This window comes from Empidonax traillii, unplaced genomic scaffold, assembly GCF_003031625.1.
Source record: "Empidonax traillii isolate 1590-97213 ecotype Southwest subspecies unplaced genomic scaffold, ASM303162v1 scaffold51:size1492887, whole genome shotgun sequence".
NCBI lineage: Eukaryota > Metazoa > Chordata > Aves > Passeriformes > Tyrannidae > Empidonax > Empidonax traillii.
The window spans coordinates 679,813-696,968 of NW_020955244.1; the positions used below are offsets into that span (position 1 = coordinate 679,813).

Consider the following 17,156-nt stretch of genomic DNA (forward strand, 5'->3'; position numbering starts at 1 on the left):
TGGCACACCTGCACAGCTACAGCTTCAAACACTGCCAGCTGTCCCACAGGCTGATGTTGAACAAGCAGCAGAATGTGCCTTTCAAAAGCTTGATTGTACAACATCTTAATTTTCTCTGACTGAATAAAATGCACTTGTTGCGTGAGCTCCACCCACAGCTCTTTCATCAGTGTGGTTGAGTAGAGGAGGGAGAGGTGAGGCCTCCAAGTCCTTCTCCCCTGTTGCCAACACCCCTCATAGTGGGCAATTGCTTGGTCTGTGCGAAAGTACAAATCAGAAGGAGTAAAATGAACTAAAGAAAATAGAATATTGATACTCATATTACCAAAATTTTATCACCAAAACAGTGACCATTTAGTGACCAGTTTGTACTCCAGATTTTAAATTATTGCAGACCTCTACAGAGTTCTGCGCAGAAAGACAATTAGCTCCTGATGGAAATTTTGATTAGCCAGCCCTTTAGTGCCTTAGAGCTTCCTGAGTGACAGTGCTTCGTTTGGCTGGGTGGTCAGTGGGCTGAGGTACTCATGGTGATGCACAGAGGGGAAGGAGGTTGTCCAGGGTTGCAGGAATCGGCACCAGGGGCTGCCTGTGCAGTCAGTGGTGTCCCATGCAGGGCACCTTGGGGCTCAGGGAGTTCAGTCTGCCTCGGGTCCAGCTGCTGAGCAGGGTTCACCCCAGCACTCCAAGTAAAATGCAGCAGGAGCAAGGCTGCCAAAAGCTTTTTGTTGAACTCAGGGTGTTACCATACTTGCACCATAGCTCTGGCAGGTGAAGTGTTTAAGGGAGAAAGAGAACTGCAGTGTAGGACACAGCATGAGCTGCAGCTCAGTGCTGTGGGATCTCCAGGAAAGCTGCAAGACCTGAGAGATATCTTAGGCTGTGAAAAGTCCAGGAGTTTTTGGTCCAAAGTACAACTAATTTAAGATGAGGGTTGACTTCCTTGCTCTGTCTCTTGACAAACCCTTGGCATGCACAATCATCACAATTACGGAATCCTTGCCAAAATTATGAATCCATTCTGCTTGCATCCATCCAGTAGTTTTTTGGCTATTAAGTACACTTTTTCAGATTGCCAGACTGGTGTTCTGTCAACACAGTTGTAACGTGGCTGTTTCGTTGCTCCTTGTGAGCAGGTTCAGCATCCCTTACTTGGGCTTGAAATCCAGTTCACATGCGAAAGCATGAGTGTTCTGTGGCATAAGGGATAGGAGTGCCCATCTGAAAATCAGATTATGTAGAATGAAAAGTCTGTGGTGCAGACTGGCTGGTGTGGTAAAGAGTAACTATTTCAGCTAAGACAGAGTAAAAGGGTAAAAGAGACATTAAATGCACTGTAAAACTGGAAATTCTTAAGCTGCCATTCTCCCATGTCACGCAACTGTAAAACCTGTTTTTTAGTCCAAGTATTGTCCTGTAGCATGTGGTGCTGCTCTTTAATTATCTAGGAAAATGATCTAATATTTGAATCCAATTTATGTGTAGAAGGGAAGAGACTGGAGATAAATGCTTTCAGATGGAGCAGAACAGCATTCCGGTGCTCTGGAGATACCAACTTCCTTATTGCTATTTAAAACTAATCTGTAGGACCATAGCTTGGTTATTTGGAAAAATTCTGTGTAGTTTTTCCTCTGTGGAAAAAAGACTGCAGTCTGACCTCTGAGGCTCTTTAATTAACATTTAAGAGCCAAGTTGTTCAATTAATTTTTTCAATGGAGTCTGAACATGTGTTTTATAAAAATCTCATATGCCTCATACCTTTAATAAAGGTTCCATTTTGTTGCACAATAGCTTACTCTATTTATTTCAAAGTACCCCATTTTCCAAGATCTCTAAGTATGTTGCCTTTGTTCAGTGATTTAGATTTGTTGTCTCATGGCGCCTTTTAAATTGGATCCAGCTATTAGCAAAATGTACTCATTTTCCCTGAAGCTAGTCTCCCATTTGCAGACCAAAAGGCTTAGTAAAGTCTAGCTTCTTTTCTCCTTTTAACAAAGGCATGCTTTAAATTACTTGTTTTCTAAATCTTGCTGGTAGACCTCAGAAGTAAAACATTTATTTTTTTTTGTTTTATGATTGAGAACATGAGCAAGCTAGCTCATGGCAGTGTTACACGTGGAGGGTGGTTTTTAGGCTTGTGAGGATGTTTCTTAGGCTTGTCTGATTGTCAAGGGGGGGGATTCTGCCCCTCTGCCCCCTCAGGTGAGACCCCCCCTGCAGAGCTGCCCCCAGCCCTGGGGTCTGAAATACCCCAGAGCAGGCCCAGCAAGGTGATCAGAGGGATGGAGCACCTCTCCTGCAAGGAAAGGCAGAGAGAACTGGGATTGTTCAGTGTGGAAAAGAGAAGGCTTCAGAGTGACCCACTTGCATCCTCCCAGTGCCCTGAAGGGAGCCTGCAGGAAATGTGGAGGCACTGAACGAGGGGGAATGGCTGCAGGCTGAAAGAGAGTAAGTTTAGATTAGATGTTTTTGGAAAAAAAAATCTTTAATGTGATGGTGGTGAGGCACTACAACAGGTTGACCAGAGAAATGATGGGTGCCCCATCCCTGGAAGTGTCCCAGGCCAGGTTGGAGGGGTTTGGAGCAGCCTGGGCTGGTGGAAGGTGTCCCTGCCCAGGGCAGGGGGTGGGACAAGGCGAGCTTTACGACCCCTTTCAACACAAACCGTTCTATGATTGTGTGGCATGGGGGAGAACAATATGGGTTAGGTAAAGGAATTTATCACCTGGGTCAGAAAAAATTAGAATCTCTGTAATTTGAGATGGCTTCAAAATAGCTCAGAAAGGTTGTTTCTCAAGTGCATATGTCACTGGGAGCTTTTCTTTTGAAAGTGAAGCCATCCCTGTGATGCCTTAGATGGGTTTAGTCCATCAGCTTTCAAGCACTGTTCCGAAAAGTCCTTGGCCCAGGTTGCTAAAATAAAAGGACTGTCTTAGAGATGGATTATTAATATATTTTATGTAAGTATTTATATCCCTTAAATAGTCTCATGCAATAGCTTGCATTGCCTGAAAAAAGGCAAAGCATAATTTTGGTTTCTCATTATCTTCCATTGCACTGTCAAAATACAGGTAATGTTTGAGTTACAAATCATATTGTGCAATGCTGTGTATTTTTCTTACAATGAAATTAAAAGATACTGTGAGGCTCCCAAAGCTATTAGTATGAGATGCTGCTCTTAAATTTAGAACTCTGCTGTCTGGCAGCATCCTTTCCAAGATGTTCTGTTCAGGTGCTAGACAATATTTACTTCTCAATGTGGCTGATATTTACGAAATCAAATGTTGTACCTGAGACAGTGACTGTCTCAGTGTCTTCATGCCCCTGGACTGTGCCTCAGAAATGCACAACTGCTGTGAGGAGCGTCTTGCAGAAGTCACAGTTACAAACTTTATTTAGCCTACGAAGCTGGCAGTGGAAGTGTCTGCACCACCTCCAGAAGCAGGGCAGGAGGAAAAAACCTTTTTCCAAGCAATGATGATCCATCCAGAAGGAACCTGAGGTCTCAGCAGGCCTCCATCACCCCTGTGCCCCTCTTTGTCCCCATCCTGGGGGGTGTCAGCCGTCACTCCTGGGCTTGGAAGGACAGCACTCACAGGCTAAGAAAATAAATTGTGTTTCCAACTTTGGCATGTGGGTCCCTGCAGCTGCCAAACCAGTCAGAGTGTGTGTGGGTGGTTGGACAGTTGAAGGTGTTGCTTCAGATCCAGAAAAGTCCTGTGTGCTTTCTGCCAGCAATAACAGGATGGATTGCTGTAGATTACTGAAGATTACTTCTCAGGTTTAGTTTGTTGTTTATGCTGTAACCAGCCGAAGTGACACATGCATCTCTGTAGAACAGAGAAATGTGCAGGGAGAAAACTGGGAGAGGACTGATGAATTATTATTTTTGCCACTGAGTATTTGCTCCTAGGAGGGAAAGAAATGCCAAGAAGAGTACACACAGGATGCAGCATGGTTAGCTCAGTCCTACCACAAGCTACTCAGTTTCCAGAATTTCCTTTGGATACTGTTCTGTTGGAAGTGCCTGTTCCCATGACTCATTCATTAGGCTGAGAGGCTGTGGGGCCTGTTTTACCACTGGACGAGACACTGGGAACTGAATTATTTTTTCCACACTACTGTTACGTGACTAAAAGTCTTATGGCCGTGGAATCAGCCTAGGGCGTGGAGTATCCCAGAGAAATCGCTGCCTTCCAGCGCCCTGCAGTACCTGGGAAGGGAATGGCTTTGCTGTGGCTGTGGTTTGGGCTGTCACCCTGCAGGGCAGGGCTGGGAGCTGAACCAGTGTGTAATTCAGTCCTCACCATCCAGGGGACTCAGGGCCAGCCTGGTTTCTGGGGTCCCACACTGGCCCAGGGGAGCCGCCAGGGCTGACCGACCCCGAGGTTTCACAGCCCCTCGGCAGCAACTGGTTCTGCTGCAGCTCTGCCACGGGAGCATCTGGGGATTTTGGAGGACAGGAGACAAACATGTAATCTGAGAGTAACAGACACGCTGCTCCTGTCCCAGCTGGCAAAGGGCCAGCATTTCGGATCTGGAAATGTGCCGGGATTTGTACTCCCCCGGAGAAAGAGAGGAAAAAATGGAGAAAGGGAGAAAGGAAAGTGTGTGCTGCCACAGATCTCACTCAGCAAATAAATGTTTTTCTTTTTAACTGTCTGAAAGGAGGGTGGTTGCCAAAGACAGAAGGAGGAGAGAACAGTTAAGGGAACAGATGCAGCTTAGTTCCATATTTTCCAAAGTAATTGGGATTCTGATGGTCAGGCCACTGCAAATGTAAGTCATTCACACATGACATTGCTGTGTGAGGGAGTAAGACCACATGAATGGTCTTCTCTCACAGAGAGAACTTGTGTTCTGCTGTCGATGCAGCTACAAGGGCTGCACCACAAAATATGTTTTGGGGTCCAACTGGCTTGTGAACCAGGTCCCTGCTTCTTATAAGAGTAACCAGAAATACAGGCCCTGAAGACTTGTCGCTCCATGAATGTTTTAATAACTTCAGGAGAAAAAAACAGCTCCACCAGAAGGTATGAAGAGAGCCCCATCCCAGAATACACTGTAATCTGCTGTTGAAATATGCCCACTGAGGGCACGGTTTGAGGTCTTGAGCAGCTCCAGAAGCTGGAGTTGATTGCTTACCTGCTGGGTAAGTGCTGTAACTGCTGGGTCAGGAGATGCAGAAGAGCAGTGATCACAGGAGGGGACCACAGTCCCTTTCTCCTCCTCACAGTTCTCCACATTGCTTTGAGAATGCATAAATAATTCTGTTTGGGTTTTTTTTTTTTTTTTGTTTGGTTGGGGTTTTGTAATATATGGCAAACTGTGCAAAGTAAAATATATCTGCAGTCTTTTATATGTGTTTATATTCTGTTTGGTTAACTCACCCTACAGATGGGAGAGGCGTATGTTAAGTTTTGAGCCTGGGTAGTTCTGTCCAGGCATGGAGCTCCTTGGTGCTGTGAGAAACCCTGTAACAAAGCAGGATCGCCTGGGAAGAGCTTTACTGGTGAAACATTCAGTGTCTCCAGGGAGAAGCAGCAGCTGGGCAGGGTTTCAAACGTCTACATTATGAATAAGGGCATCTACTGCAAAGTGAACTGAATCTTGGAAAGCTATTTCTTTTGTAAATTGAGCTCTGGTTGCACTTGCAGGACTCTTAACAGCTGTTATTTTGTCAGCAAAAAGCTCTAAGAGACAGCAATTATTCCTTACCATGCACTGCACTGTAACTGTTCGGTATCTTGCATGCAGTGAGTGCAAAATCCACTCAGCCCCCAAACCCTGCGGCTTTGTATTTCATTTGTAAGTTGTGTTCAGACTATTTTGTATAAGGGGTTGCTGGAAAGAGGTATCAAGTACACAAAAAGGACTCTTCCACATCCTGTGAGCGTTTATCATTTATTGATTATGCAGTTAGAATTAACATCTAATTACATAGGTCTGAGACATTTTTTCCTGAGATGTAAAGCTGGTAAGAACTAGGATGAAAAGGAAATTATTTTCAAATACCTTATTTCCAAAAGCAAGAGCATACCCCAGTGTTCCTTTTTGCCCCCTCCCTTTCTGGCTCCCATTCTCAGTGTTATCAGTAAATCTGTCATTCAGGAAAAGGCTCATGCTCAGTTACTTGATATAAGCACAACTTGAGCTCAGTTTTGAAAAAAATATTAGAACTGCCAGTGTTTTATTCTTATCATGAAAGGTGATGATTATTAAGTGCCCTGACTTCTGAAAGACTGTGAGAGCAAAGGCTATAGCAGAAGGGTTGGGAGTTACTCCACCTGCCTGCTTTCCCTCAGTATCAGTGTTGAACCACTGGCATGACATCAGATGTTAGTGTGATCCCTGCCTACAGCTGGGCAAGCCTTGCTGGAGAGTGAAATGACGCTTACACTGCAAGAGAGGCTAAGAACAAAGTCAGAAATGTACAGACAGCAACATAAAGACTCATATTGGATTTTGTGTTCATGCTACTTAAACAGAAACATTTTTTCGGTTGTGATTTGCCTGAAAATTTCATTTCAGAATGTCAGTAACTGTTTTTATCAGTGTGTATGTCAATGGTAGAACAGCACAATGGCTTCTTAAATAGAGATGGATGTTATATGCTTTACAAGGTGCTTAAAACCTATTACTAGCAAAGGTATGGTGGCAAAACTGTTTCATTTGACTGAAGGCTCCCTGTTTCATGGGTTTATATCTAACTGTCACCCTTTTGGCATGGATGTAATATCGGTACAGAATTGTATTTATCACTGGTGTTATGCACTGGCACAGGGGAAATCAACAGTTGTGTGTTGTGGCTTTTCCAGATCTGTGCAGTTGTAATCTCTGCTCCCCCCCACCCTCCATACCCCACCTTCTAACAGTGTAAAAGAAATAACCTCTAACCTAACTTACAAAAAAGAAAGTCAAGACTGGAAACAGAGGCAGTGCAGATGCTGCAGATCTGTGCCTGGGTGTGGGTTGGTTCACTGGCCCAGAACAGGAGTTTGTTTTGGGTTTCCAAAGCCCGGGCTGAGGTGTGAGGAGCGCTGCTTGGGGCAAAACTTGCCAGGTTGCTGGGGGAAAAAAACACCAACCTGCCAAAGAACCCAAACCCAGCCATGACAAAAAAGCCAAACTGGGAACAGATGGATTGTTTATCAACACTCACACAGAGAGAATGCAGTTTCCTTTCTTTTCTTTTTTTTTTTTCTTCTCTTTTTTTCTTCCCGCAGGTTCGTCATCGGTGGTGTGAACTTGTCATTAAACACAAGTATGTGCCTGGGTATGCAGATGTTGAGAGATTTCTCAGAGAAGATCAGGTAAGTTACATTTCAGTTAGCATTTTGGAAACAATCAACTTTTTGACGCCCTTAATCTGAAACAAAAAAAAATATATTTTAATGTCTTTTCTTGCTGCAGTTTGTTAAAATCTTGTCTGTGTGTTCAGTTTTTGCTTCTTCTGTCCCTTCCACATTGTGGTTTAAGAAAGCCCCCGAGGGTAGGCATCTTCAACACCAAGATATTAATGTCTTTACCTTTTATACTGACAATGAACAAAGCCATTTGCAGCCGATGAGGATTTTGTGCTTTCAGGCAATGCAGGACAATTGAATTATTGCAGTCTGGCATGCTCTTTCTTCTAGCTCTAAAGTATACCTCCTATTTATATCTCAGCCAATAAAAGGCCCCATAGTTCTTGGCAAGCTCTTTATTAACTGAAAAAAAAAGACAGAAAGAAACATTTTTTCACAAGGAGTTATAAATATTGTGCATATTTTTATTCTGTGACAGGATTGATAACCACCAGCAGAACCTGGAGGATGAGGGGCCAGGAAATCCTTGAGTTGATAAAACCATACAGAATTACATTATGTTTGAAATAGATATTTTGCCAAATAAAGGCATTTTCTGCAGTGTAGGGAAATAATTTTTGCGACTTTTTTAATGTAATCTTCATTTCATTTACTTCAGCAGTTCATAAAGTTTATGGCACAGCTTCTAGAGTGATTACCACTCATACCAGAGCAGTTGCATGTCCTTACTGATCATGAGAGACAGCTTATTGAAATGTCTGGGCAAAAATGCAAATGTGACTATTCAAACACTTTCCAGGTCTACAAAACACAAGTTTGTTCACAGCACATTGATATTTAGGCCTGGGGGGAAATTATTAGCATTTGGTAGAGAAGGTAATTCCTATTTGTAACGAAGCTCCAGCATTTTTAAATTCTCACTGGAAGCGAGTGGAGCTCAGCTGCAGGGGCTCTGCCTGACCCTGGTGCAACTGCAAACCTTGCAGCTCTGAGTCCTGGGTTCTCTGGTGCCAGAGAGCACGCTGAGGGGATTGCCAAGGAGTCTGGCAGGTTTCTGCCACTCTGAGACTTTTTCCTTTAATTAAGACTAAAAAGTCTTTTTTTTAAGCTTTAAATTTCCCTTCTTGTTGAAGCTAGTTTTTTTAAGGCTTAGCAGCCAATGCTGGAAATTGTGTTAAATTGTGTTAAAAATTGTGTTTTCTCCGTGCTATCCAAATTTTTCCTGTCCCTCAAGTCCAAACAATAAGTGTGACTGTAAAAGTCAGCGTGCTGGGCTGCTAATGTTTTGTCACGTGTAATCCTATTTTGGTAAGTGCATCTTAACACTCACTGAGTTCCTGTAATTAGCTGAAAAAAATTGTATCATCAGAAAAGAAAGCAATCCCCAGCATGTTTGCTGTTGGGTTAGGCAGTGCTTTCCTGGCAGTGGCCAGAGGGGCCCAGATCTCACGCTCAGGTGCCCCATTATCTTTTTTTGTAGCTGCTGTGTCCAGAGTAAGGAGTTAGGAAGAGCCTGCCTTCTTACCAAACCGGGTCTGGTGCATGTTCAGCTGCATCTCAGACGGGAAGGGGAGTGTGAGACACAGACCTGGCCATATGCAGTTGATGCCCAGTTACCAAATTGCCAGATGGGAATTCCAGGGTGGACTGCCTCAGTCTTTGTTCAGGGATGACTGTGTAAACATCCCAACTGGAAAGAAAATGTGTATCCTGCTGAAGCAAAGACAAGCTGTTTTCTTAAGGGACATCTGGAAACAAGTCAGGTTGTGGACAAAAGAAAACAGTACTCGACTTGAGAAGTGGAGTGGGAATGTTTTGTTGTTGTTGTGCAGTAACAGAGACCTCTTACATTAACAACCTGTTTTTACACACTCAGCACAGCATGTAGACAACCATCCTTAGGCTAAAAAGATCCAGGGAAAACTACTTCTTTTGGGGGGAGGAGGAGTGTAATAGAGTTTATGGTATTTTCTGTGGTTTGCATTGTCTGTTTTGTTTCGTTTTCGGTTTGAAGGAGCACTAGCAGGTCAGTGGAATGACTAATGGTTGTTACTGGTAGTAGGATGCCTGTGTGTTATGTTCCTCTTTCAGGCTATGGGGGTGTATCTCTATGGTGAATTAATGGTGAATGAAGATGCAAAACAACAAGAACTTGCACGTAAATGCTTTGCTTCGGCACAAGAACACATGGACGCGTCCTCAGCCAAAGTGGTGGCAGAGATGTTGTTCTGAAGAGGTGATTTTTCACTTTAATCTAAACATCCTGATTTTGCTTCATAAAGAATGAATATGCAGAGCTCACTGAATTTGGTAAACTCTGGCATACTGTGCAGCCTGTGGCTACTTAGGGTGAGAAGTAACTTTTGTTAAATGTTGGTTCTTTTTTTTTTTTTTTTTTTTTTTTTTTTTTTTTTTTTTTTTTTTTTTTTTTTTTTTTTTTTTTTTTTTTTTTTTTTTTTTTTTTTTTTTTTTTTTTTTTTTTTTTTTTTTTTTTTTTTTTTTTTTTTTTTTTTTTTTTTTTTAAATTTTTATTTTTATTTTTATTTTTTAATTTTTTTTTTTTATTTTTTATTTTTAAGCCCAGCTGCAGGAGCAGTGAGTGACACACATATAGGCACTAGCTGGAGAACATGGCCTTGTTGCAAACGTTGTAATGGACTATACAAGAGACAACTGTAAGTCCAAAGGGGCAAAGAAGGCCAGGCTCTGCCTACAGTTGTTTCCCATTCGGTATTCTTCATGGTGCTTATGGAAATTGCAGTTGTGCAAGGAGCATTTCTGTTTAATTGAGCTGCATGTTTACTTGATAGGCAGCACAGTCTTTGAAAAGAGTTTAATCCCACAGTGGAAATATGAGGCTGTGGATTTCAGAGCAAATCTGAATGATCTGAGAACAAGCTGGTAATTCAAATGTGTTCCTGTTAAGGGTAGTGAGGCGTTTGAAGATTGATTGCAAGGTAAGAAGAGTAGCCTTAACATGAAGGAGCTAGCTTGTTTGCAAAACTGATGGGGAGAAATCACCAGAGAGGAAGAAGAATTGCAAAAAGTATTCATGGGATAAAGATTGCTGTAGGCCATAAGGTGGTAATTTGCAAAGGTGCTTCCCACTGCTCAGTCTGTTTGAGTAGTTGGAGGCAACCTTACAGTGTCTCACATGCACGCTCAACATATAAGCAATTAGGACTGGTATGAAGGTTTCTTCCAGTACAGCACACCTCAGGTCTTTGATTAATGGTAAAACTCACCCAACAAACTGATCGCTTTGGTTGTTCATGTCACTTTACGGTTAATTTGTGGTATCAAAATTCTGGCATCTAATTTATCAAAATCATCTTCATCTCATTGGTACCAAGCAGAAACCTCAGTTTTCTCCTGTTCAAGCAGTGTTTGACAGAGAGTTCCACTTGATTTCTTGGGGTTTACTATATTTATATGAAATACAGCAAATGAAAGCTTCTATGAAGGCAAGTGCAAGTTTGTTTATGAAAAGCCATGCCATCTGTATAGATGGGAGCTGTGCCTGCCAAGAAAATGTTTTTGGGAAAGGTGGATCAGACAGTAGAGTACCAGGATATCAGCTGTGGAGTAGGGGAGCCTCCCTTTAGAACAGGTACAGCTAAGAGACCCTCGTGTACTCCCAGTTATCAAGGACTCACAGGAATCTGAGTTACATTCAACAACTCTTAATCTGTTAGATGTCTTGTAGTGAAGGGCACCTTCTGAAGGCCAGAAACATGGAGATGCAGTTTGTTCTGGTACTACTGTACTGGGAACTCACTTCTTATAGTTCCTTCAGTAATAAAATCAAAATTTCTACAAGCTTCTGATGGTAAGTACCTAGCATAGGAAAATTACCCGGTATGTGTGTGTGAGCAATAGTCCAGAGTCACCCCTTTGGCTTTCCAAACAGACTAGAAGCGTGTGAAGAGCTATGACATACATAAAATCTAAAGATACTGAGTACAATACTCTGTGTGACTGCTCAATTTCCTTTTAATGTTGTGGCTGTTTGGGTTCCTGGCATGATGATTTGTGATTTAAGATTAAAATCACATTGCCAGGGATTACCACACAGCCATGACCGCAGCTGCTAGCATGAAACTCACCATAACTGTCTGATCCGTGCACAGCCTGGAATCCTCTCCATCCATGAAACAAAACCAAACAAAAAAAACCCAAACCAAACCAAAAAAAGAGGAAAGCAGCAGAGCACCACAGAAGACCCTCCTCCGAAAATGATCTCTGCCGAGACGGAGACCTCTCTGGCGAGGTGCAGAGCTTAGCTGATTGGTGAACAGTGATTGTTTCCCGCTTTGTTCACAGTGGCTAAGTTCTGCACCTGAAGAGAACGGAGAGGAGACTCTGTGCAGGGCAGATACCTTGCTGCTGGATGGGTAGATCTGGAGTGAATGCATGTGTGTGAGGTCCAGTGTATGGAGGATAAGAGGCTGAGGCGACTTAGGGAGGACCAAAGGCTTTTAGCTGAGAATAAACAGTGCTCCTTCAGCTCTCAGTCTGACTGCAAATGTAAGGTATTGCCTGTAGTAATTTGGTGTCCGTGCTTTCCTAAGGGTCAGAGGAAATACTGGCTGTGGCTTTAACCTGCAATTGTCAATAAAGCTTTGTTTTTAGTCTTCTGTTTAATGCATGGTCTCTCTGCAGTGGTAGCTCAGCACTGTGTGTCATTTGCAGGACATGGTGGCAGCTCCAGTCAGAAACAACTTCGGCTGCTGCTGTTGTTCCAGGCTGTTGATGGACCCGTCCTCCGGTGCCTACTGAGCTGATATCAGTTCTGATTTTACACACTGGCTCAGTTCAGCAGGAACAGGAGTCGAGCCCTAGAGCAAAAAAAGATGTACCTTTCTAAGAGCTGTTGAGAAATGCTGTTGCTGTTTCCTCTCAGAAAGTGAATCAGTGTACATTATGATGTCCTGATGCTAAACACTAAATGGCCTAAGGTGGAAAAGCTCCCTCAGTACTGGTTAGAGAACTGTATGTGGACATGCACCACATCACACAGTATCGCTCTGGGAACTGGCCTCCAGCATTACTTTCAGAGTAACCTGCTAATAGCCAAGAGAACATCGCTTCCTCCATGGATCCTCCCCGTCTCCTGACCCCGTGGTAGCTCCAGGAAGCTACAGAGAACAGCGACTCTTAACTCTGCCACCCCAGTCACGCTCTGCTGGTAACCTGGAAAATAACTCATTTTGGAAGGCTGGGGCAATCAAGAGTGCACAGATACTCCTTTACCAGGGCAGAGGAATAACTTTAAGTGCTGTTTCCGTTGCAGGAAAGATCACAGAGAAACTCTTTTAATAGATCTTCTACTAAGCCCCGATGGTAGCAGGATTTCATTGACCCAGGACATCAAAGGAAGGATTATGTGACTGCTAAAACAATCAGATGGGAGAAATATTTACGTTTCTGTGCTTCCAGAGGATTACTGTAACTGAGACCACATGCACACAAAACAAACTACACACACACACACACACGTGTTCCTCTGGCTTTAGGTGATTCTTTGATTCAGGACATTTGGGGTTTGTCCTTGGCCTTTGGTAATACAACCATTCCAGTTTGCAGGTACCAAGGACTCTTGATTTGAACAATTTATGCACTGCAGTAATGTGGACATTCTGAAATTTGATTACATTGTGTTGTGTACTTAAATTTTTGCTTGTAACTTCTTTGTCATAATGAAAAACGCCCCACATAAAATTATCAGGAGCTGAGATGGGATATTAACTACAAGCAAAAATAATCTGTGGAAAGTGACCTAACATCATCCTGGTGAAGGGATGGGACTGAAGGAAAAACAAAGATCAGCATTTTCTCTCTGCGATGTTTAGGTTAAATTTTACCAGAAATGTCAGACTTGTAAAGTGTCTTTTATACCCCTGTGCTGCTCCTTTTGCACAATGATATGTCAGCTGTAGCTCTTCTTCCCTGATCAGTGGAGCACTACACTTCTGGAGACATTTTAATTGTTCCTTTCAGAGAGTAAGAACTTAAAGCACAAAAATCTGTGAACATATTTCCTTTGTACTCTATTGTTGTACATAAAATGATCTTGTAAAAATAAATACTTTTCCCAAGTATGTGTAGTTCTTTCCATTGCACAGTGGTTCAACGTTAATTCACAAACCTGGGAAAAAGAATGACCTCATTTCTGCTTTTGCAGCAGGAGAAAAGCAGCTGAAAGATGTTAGTTAATGGATATTAACAAGAAAAATTAATTGTGCTAATTTCTTTTAAATTTTTGTTCTCAGAATGTAAAGTAAGAGCTCGCCTCCACGGTGACTTCAGTACAAAGAGTACAGTTCCTTTTCACCTCACCACACTGTCTGACCTCTCCCTTTCCAGGCTTACAGTGTCAAAACCCGAACCTTGGGACACTCAGGGAGTTCTTTCAAAAGCAGCAGGACCGAGGAAATCATCCAAGGACATGCTGAGACACCACAGTGACTCTGAAGGAGTCACAGCCAGCGACGGAGTTATTACAGGATCCCATTCACAAAACAGTTATGCTTCATGGCACAGGTTTTTCTGCAAAGGCCAGCAAAGGAAACCAACTTGCTTTTTGCCTTCTCCATTGTGTAAAGGAAAAAACCCAGAGCTGGGTAAGACTCTTGCATAAGACACACGGAAATTAAATACATCTTTTAAACCTTGTCATAGCCACTTCTGCTATAACTACAGGGCAAGTAAGGCATTCCACACCTTTGTAAATATCACGCATTTTTGTGCTTTCAAAACAATCTGCTTGCATTTTTTCTTTAATACTGAGCACACCAGTAGTTTGTTCTGTTTGCTGCAGCTGTTCCAGTCTGTCTCAGCAGTGCTAACTTGAACATTTCCCTCACTACAACTTTGTGATCCATCAGGCGTGGTAGCAACTGAGAAAATGAACAGAAACTGAAACACTAACACCAAACAACCTAAGAAATGGCAAGGAGGTCGCAGTCCTGGCCCTTTATCAGGTCTTACAGGGCCTTTTGTTGCTAATCCAAGCATTGTGAAATACAGTGAAGCTCCAGATTAAGAAGAAAACTAAAGGTGGTACTGAACAGTTCTGTGACCATAACTCATCATAAGTAAGAGATAATAGGAGATTCATGTATGTATTACATAATAGGGTCATTATCATGATATAAGTCTTCCCTTAGTGTAAAATCCTTCTGAATCATGTAAAAAGCACTGTAAGTGAGCCACAGAGTATCATTTACTTTTTTTAGTTTTTAATAGGCCCTATTGAAATCTCAGCAGAAAAAACCCAAGAGTGTTATTCATTGTACTCAAGATTCTCTCAAGGTGAGTGTTTCTGTGTTAATTTCCTAAGTTGTAGACTCTAATTACAGTAAAGAAGCGAACAACAAAAAACATCTATTTCCAAACTTACTGTGACTAAAATCATTGTTGGAAAACATGTTTTATCAAATGATACCTCCATCCAGGAGTCGGATTCAGTGATCCTTGTGGGTGCCTTCCAGCTCAGTGTATTCTGTGATTCTGCACTCCAGAGCTGACTGTCAACACACTGAAACCCAGCGGAGCTGCACAGTTGTTGTTTGTTCTTAAGTACAGTCAGGCATTTGGGGCAAGTGGCAGAAATGTGACATTAAATGATCATTTGGAGGTGAAAACTAAGACTTGAAGTCTGGTGTACACTTACATGTCTGTGTGTGTGGCTGTGACAGACACACATCCGTGGGGGTGGGCTTTTGCCCTACTTGGGTTTCATTCTACCTCTGTTCCACAGTCAGCCCTCTCTGAATAAAATACACCATTTTATAAGGGTGGGTTTTTTTAAGGCCCATCCCTAATTCAGTCCTTTCTAAGCACAGTGGCAGTGTGAATAGCACTAGAAAGCCCAGTGCAGAAGGCTGGACTGTCTCCCACTCTCAGCTCCTCAGGCCAGCACGTGGTTAGGATGTCGGTGATTTTTTCTGGACGTAGCTTTCCACGGTAAAAATGAATCTCGGGTGAAATGAAAACTGTATCCACAGGCAAGGGTCACCATCTCTTTTCCTGTGCCGCTTGCTGGGTCCCTTCTCCAGAACAAAGGCAGAGCACAAGGAAGGGGTGACCTGGCAAGTCCCTGGGCCTGCAGTGGACGTGCATTCCTGGTCACACACGTTCTCTCCCAAGCCCAGAGTGAAACACACCACTCTGCTGACAGCTCTGAGTTCTGCCTGCAGCTTTGCCAGGAGGTGTTTGCAGCTGCTGGTCTCTGCTTTCCCCTTCAGGAGGAATTAGCTGTACCCTGTTGTCCATTCCTCACGCACAATGGGGAAGGAAAAGGTCTGGAAGCGAGTCTAACCAGGAATGCACACTGAGTGAGTGGAAACAAGGGGGCCTAAGGAGCCTGAAGAGACAGGCATGAGGAGCCTGAGGACTTCTGACACATCAGTAGCACTGTGAAAAGTGATGTTACCAAAACAAACCAGGAGAGTTCCACAGAGCAGTAAAATGTCTCACACAGAGCACTGCAGCCAGCCAGCTCATCTCCACAGCTGATGGAGGTCTCGAGGACTGGTGTTTGTGTCACAGACAGGCTCAGCTGTTGGTTTGCAGGTGTGGGCTCCTCAGCACACAGAGATGCTGGGAGGACCCCGAGGCACCTCTGTAAGAACAGACAAACCAAGTTACAGTGAGACATCGTGTGCCAAAGGCTTGATGAGTTTGGGGCTGATCCTTTCTACACAGAACCTGGACTGTAAACCCTGGAACCCCCACCCCTCCCAGGCCCTGCAGGCAGGGGCCAGCAGGCAGTGGCGGGTCCTGCATGAGCAGCATGAACACAGGGAGTTGTGTTCCATACAGACTGTCCCCTTGCATGGCATGGCTGGTTGGGCTTTTCTGCCTGAAGAGGAAAGAATTTCCATGTCTCACTTTCCATACACATGATTTAAGAGTCAGGAGCAGCTGCGTATGAAATAAATAAGACCATTCAAATTTTTACCTGTAACTTGCAGTATTTTACTTTGACAAAAGAACTCACATAAGAATGTACTTCCAAGGTAAAACTAACATTTAACATAAACCTACATACTGAGCACAAAACCATATTCTAAGTCACTGAAAAACCTATTCCACAACACTGATTCTTAATATCTAAATGCAAATTAATATATCTTGTCATCTTTATAATGAATCTTGTGGTCATTTAGAGCTGTAAAATATCTAGAATTCATCAGTCATGTTTGATGCCTTCCATACTAGGAAAAGATTTAAACACACACCTGTGTTTCCGTTCTTGCCCCAATCTTTGATGCCCAGACTAGTGTTAAAAAAAACAACAACAAAAGAATTGCAAGAAAGGACAGGGAAGCAACCAAATAGAGGGGCCTGGCTAATCTAGAATTTCACCACAAGTATATTGACTTTAGGCACATATACAAAATACTAAAGTGAACATTGACGTGGATATGTTCCTTTGTTTCTGCGGGCACAGTATGCTGCAAAAAATATTTTAAAAACTTACCCTGCTGCCAGGCTGACATTTTATGTCAGTGAAATACGCCGGTGCATAAGGAAATTGAGACATTTGCACACTGCTTGGGAGATTAACTGCATTGTGTGCTTGCTGTGGCAGAAACTGAGTGCCTATTTTCTGCACAAAATTAAGGCCCTGATTCCTGGTGTTCATAGCTGCCAGAACAGGCATTTGCTGTGTTACCTGACAGCGTGCAGAAATTGCAGCTGTGCAGAGATTTGCTTTTGCATGGTAATTTATGCGTTAGGAAACAGAAAATCGCAGTGCATTAGCACAGCACCCCAACAGCACCACCCTGCAAAAACCTGGCTTTGCTTTTTGCCCCAGTGTGGCCGTGACAGCTCTGCCTT

The 17,156-nt window shown here is 43.1% G+C and overlaps 1 protein-coding gene across 4 annotated transcripts in view; it reads left to right on the plus strand.

The window, feature by feature from the left end:
* Positions 1-14,057, plus strand: part of AOPEP (aminopeptidase O (putative)) — a 157,002-nt gene extending 142,945 nt beyond the window's left edge. For 2 of the 4 annotated variants that reach the window (XM_027879147.1, XM_027879150.1), the window contains 3 exons: positions 7,227-7,313; positions 9,399-9,543; positions 12,601-13,400. In XM_027879147.1, coding sequence (XP_027734948.1) covers positions 7,227-7,313; positions 9,399-9,539 — 228 coding nt within the window. In that variant the 3' untranslated portion in view covers positions 9,540-9,543; positions 12,601-13,400. Of the gene's footprint in view, positions 1-7,226; positions 7,314-9,398; positions 9,544-12,600; positions 13,401-13,673 lie in introns of those variants that run through there. The other 2 variants (XM_027879148.1, XM_027879149.1) reach the window with 2 other exon arrangements.
* The last annotated feature ends 3,099 nt before the right edge of the window (positions 14,058-17,156 follow it).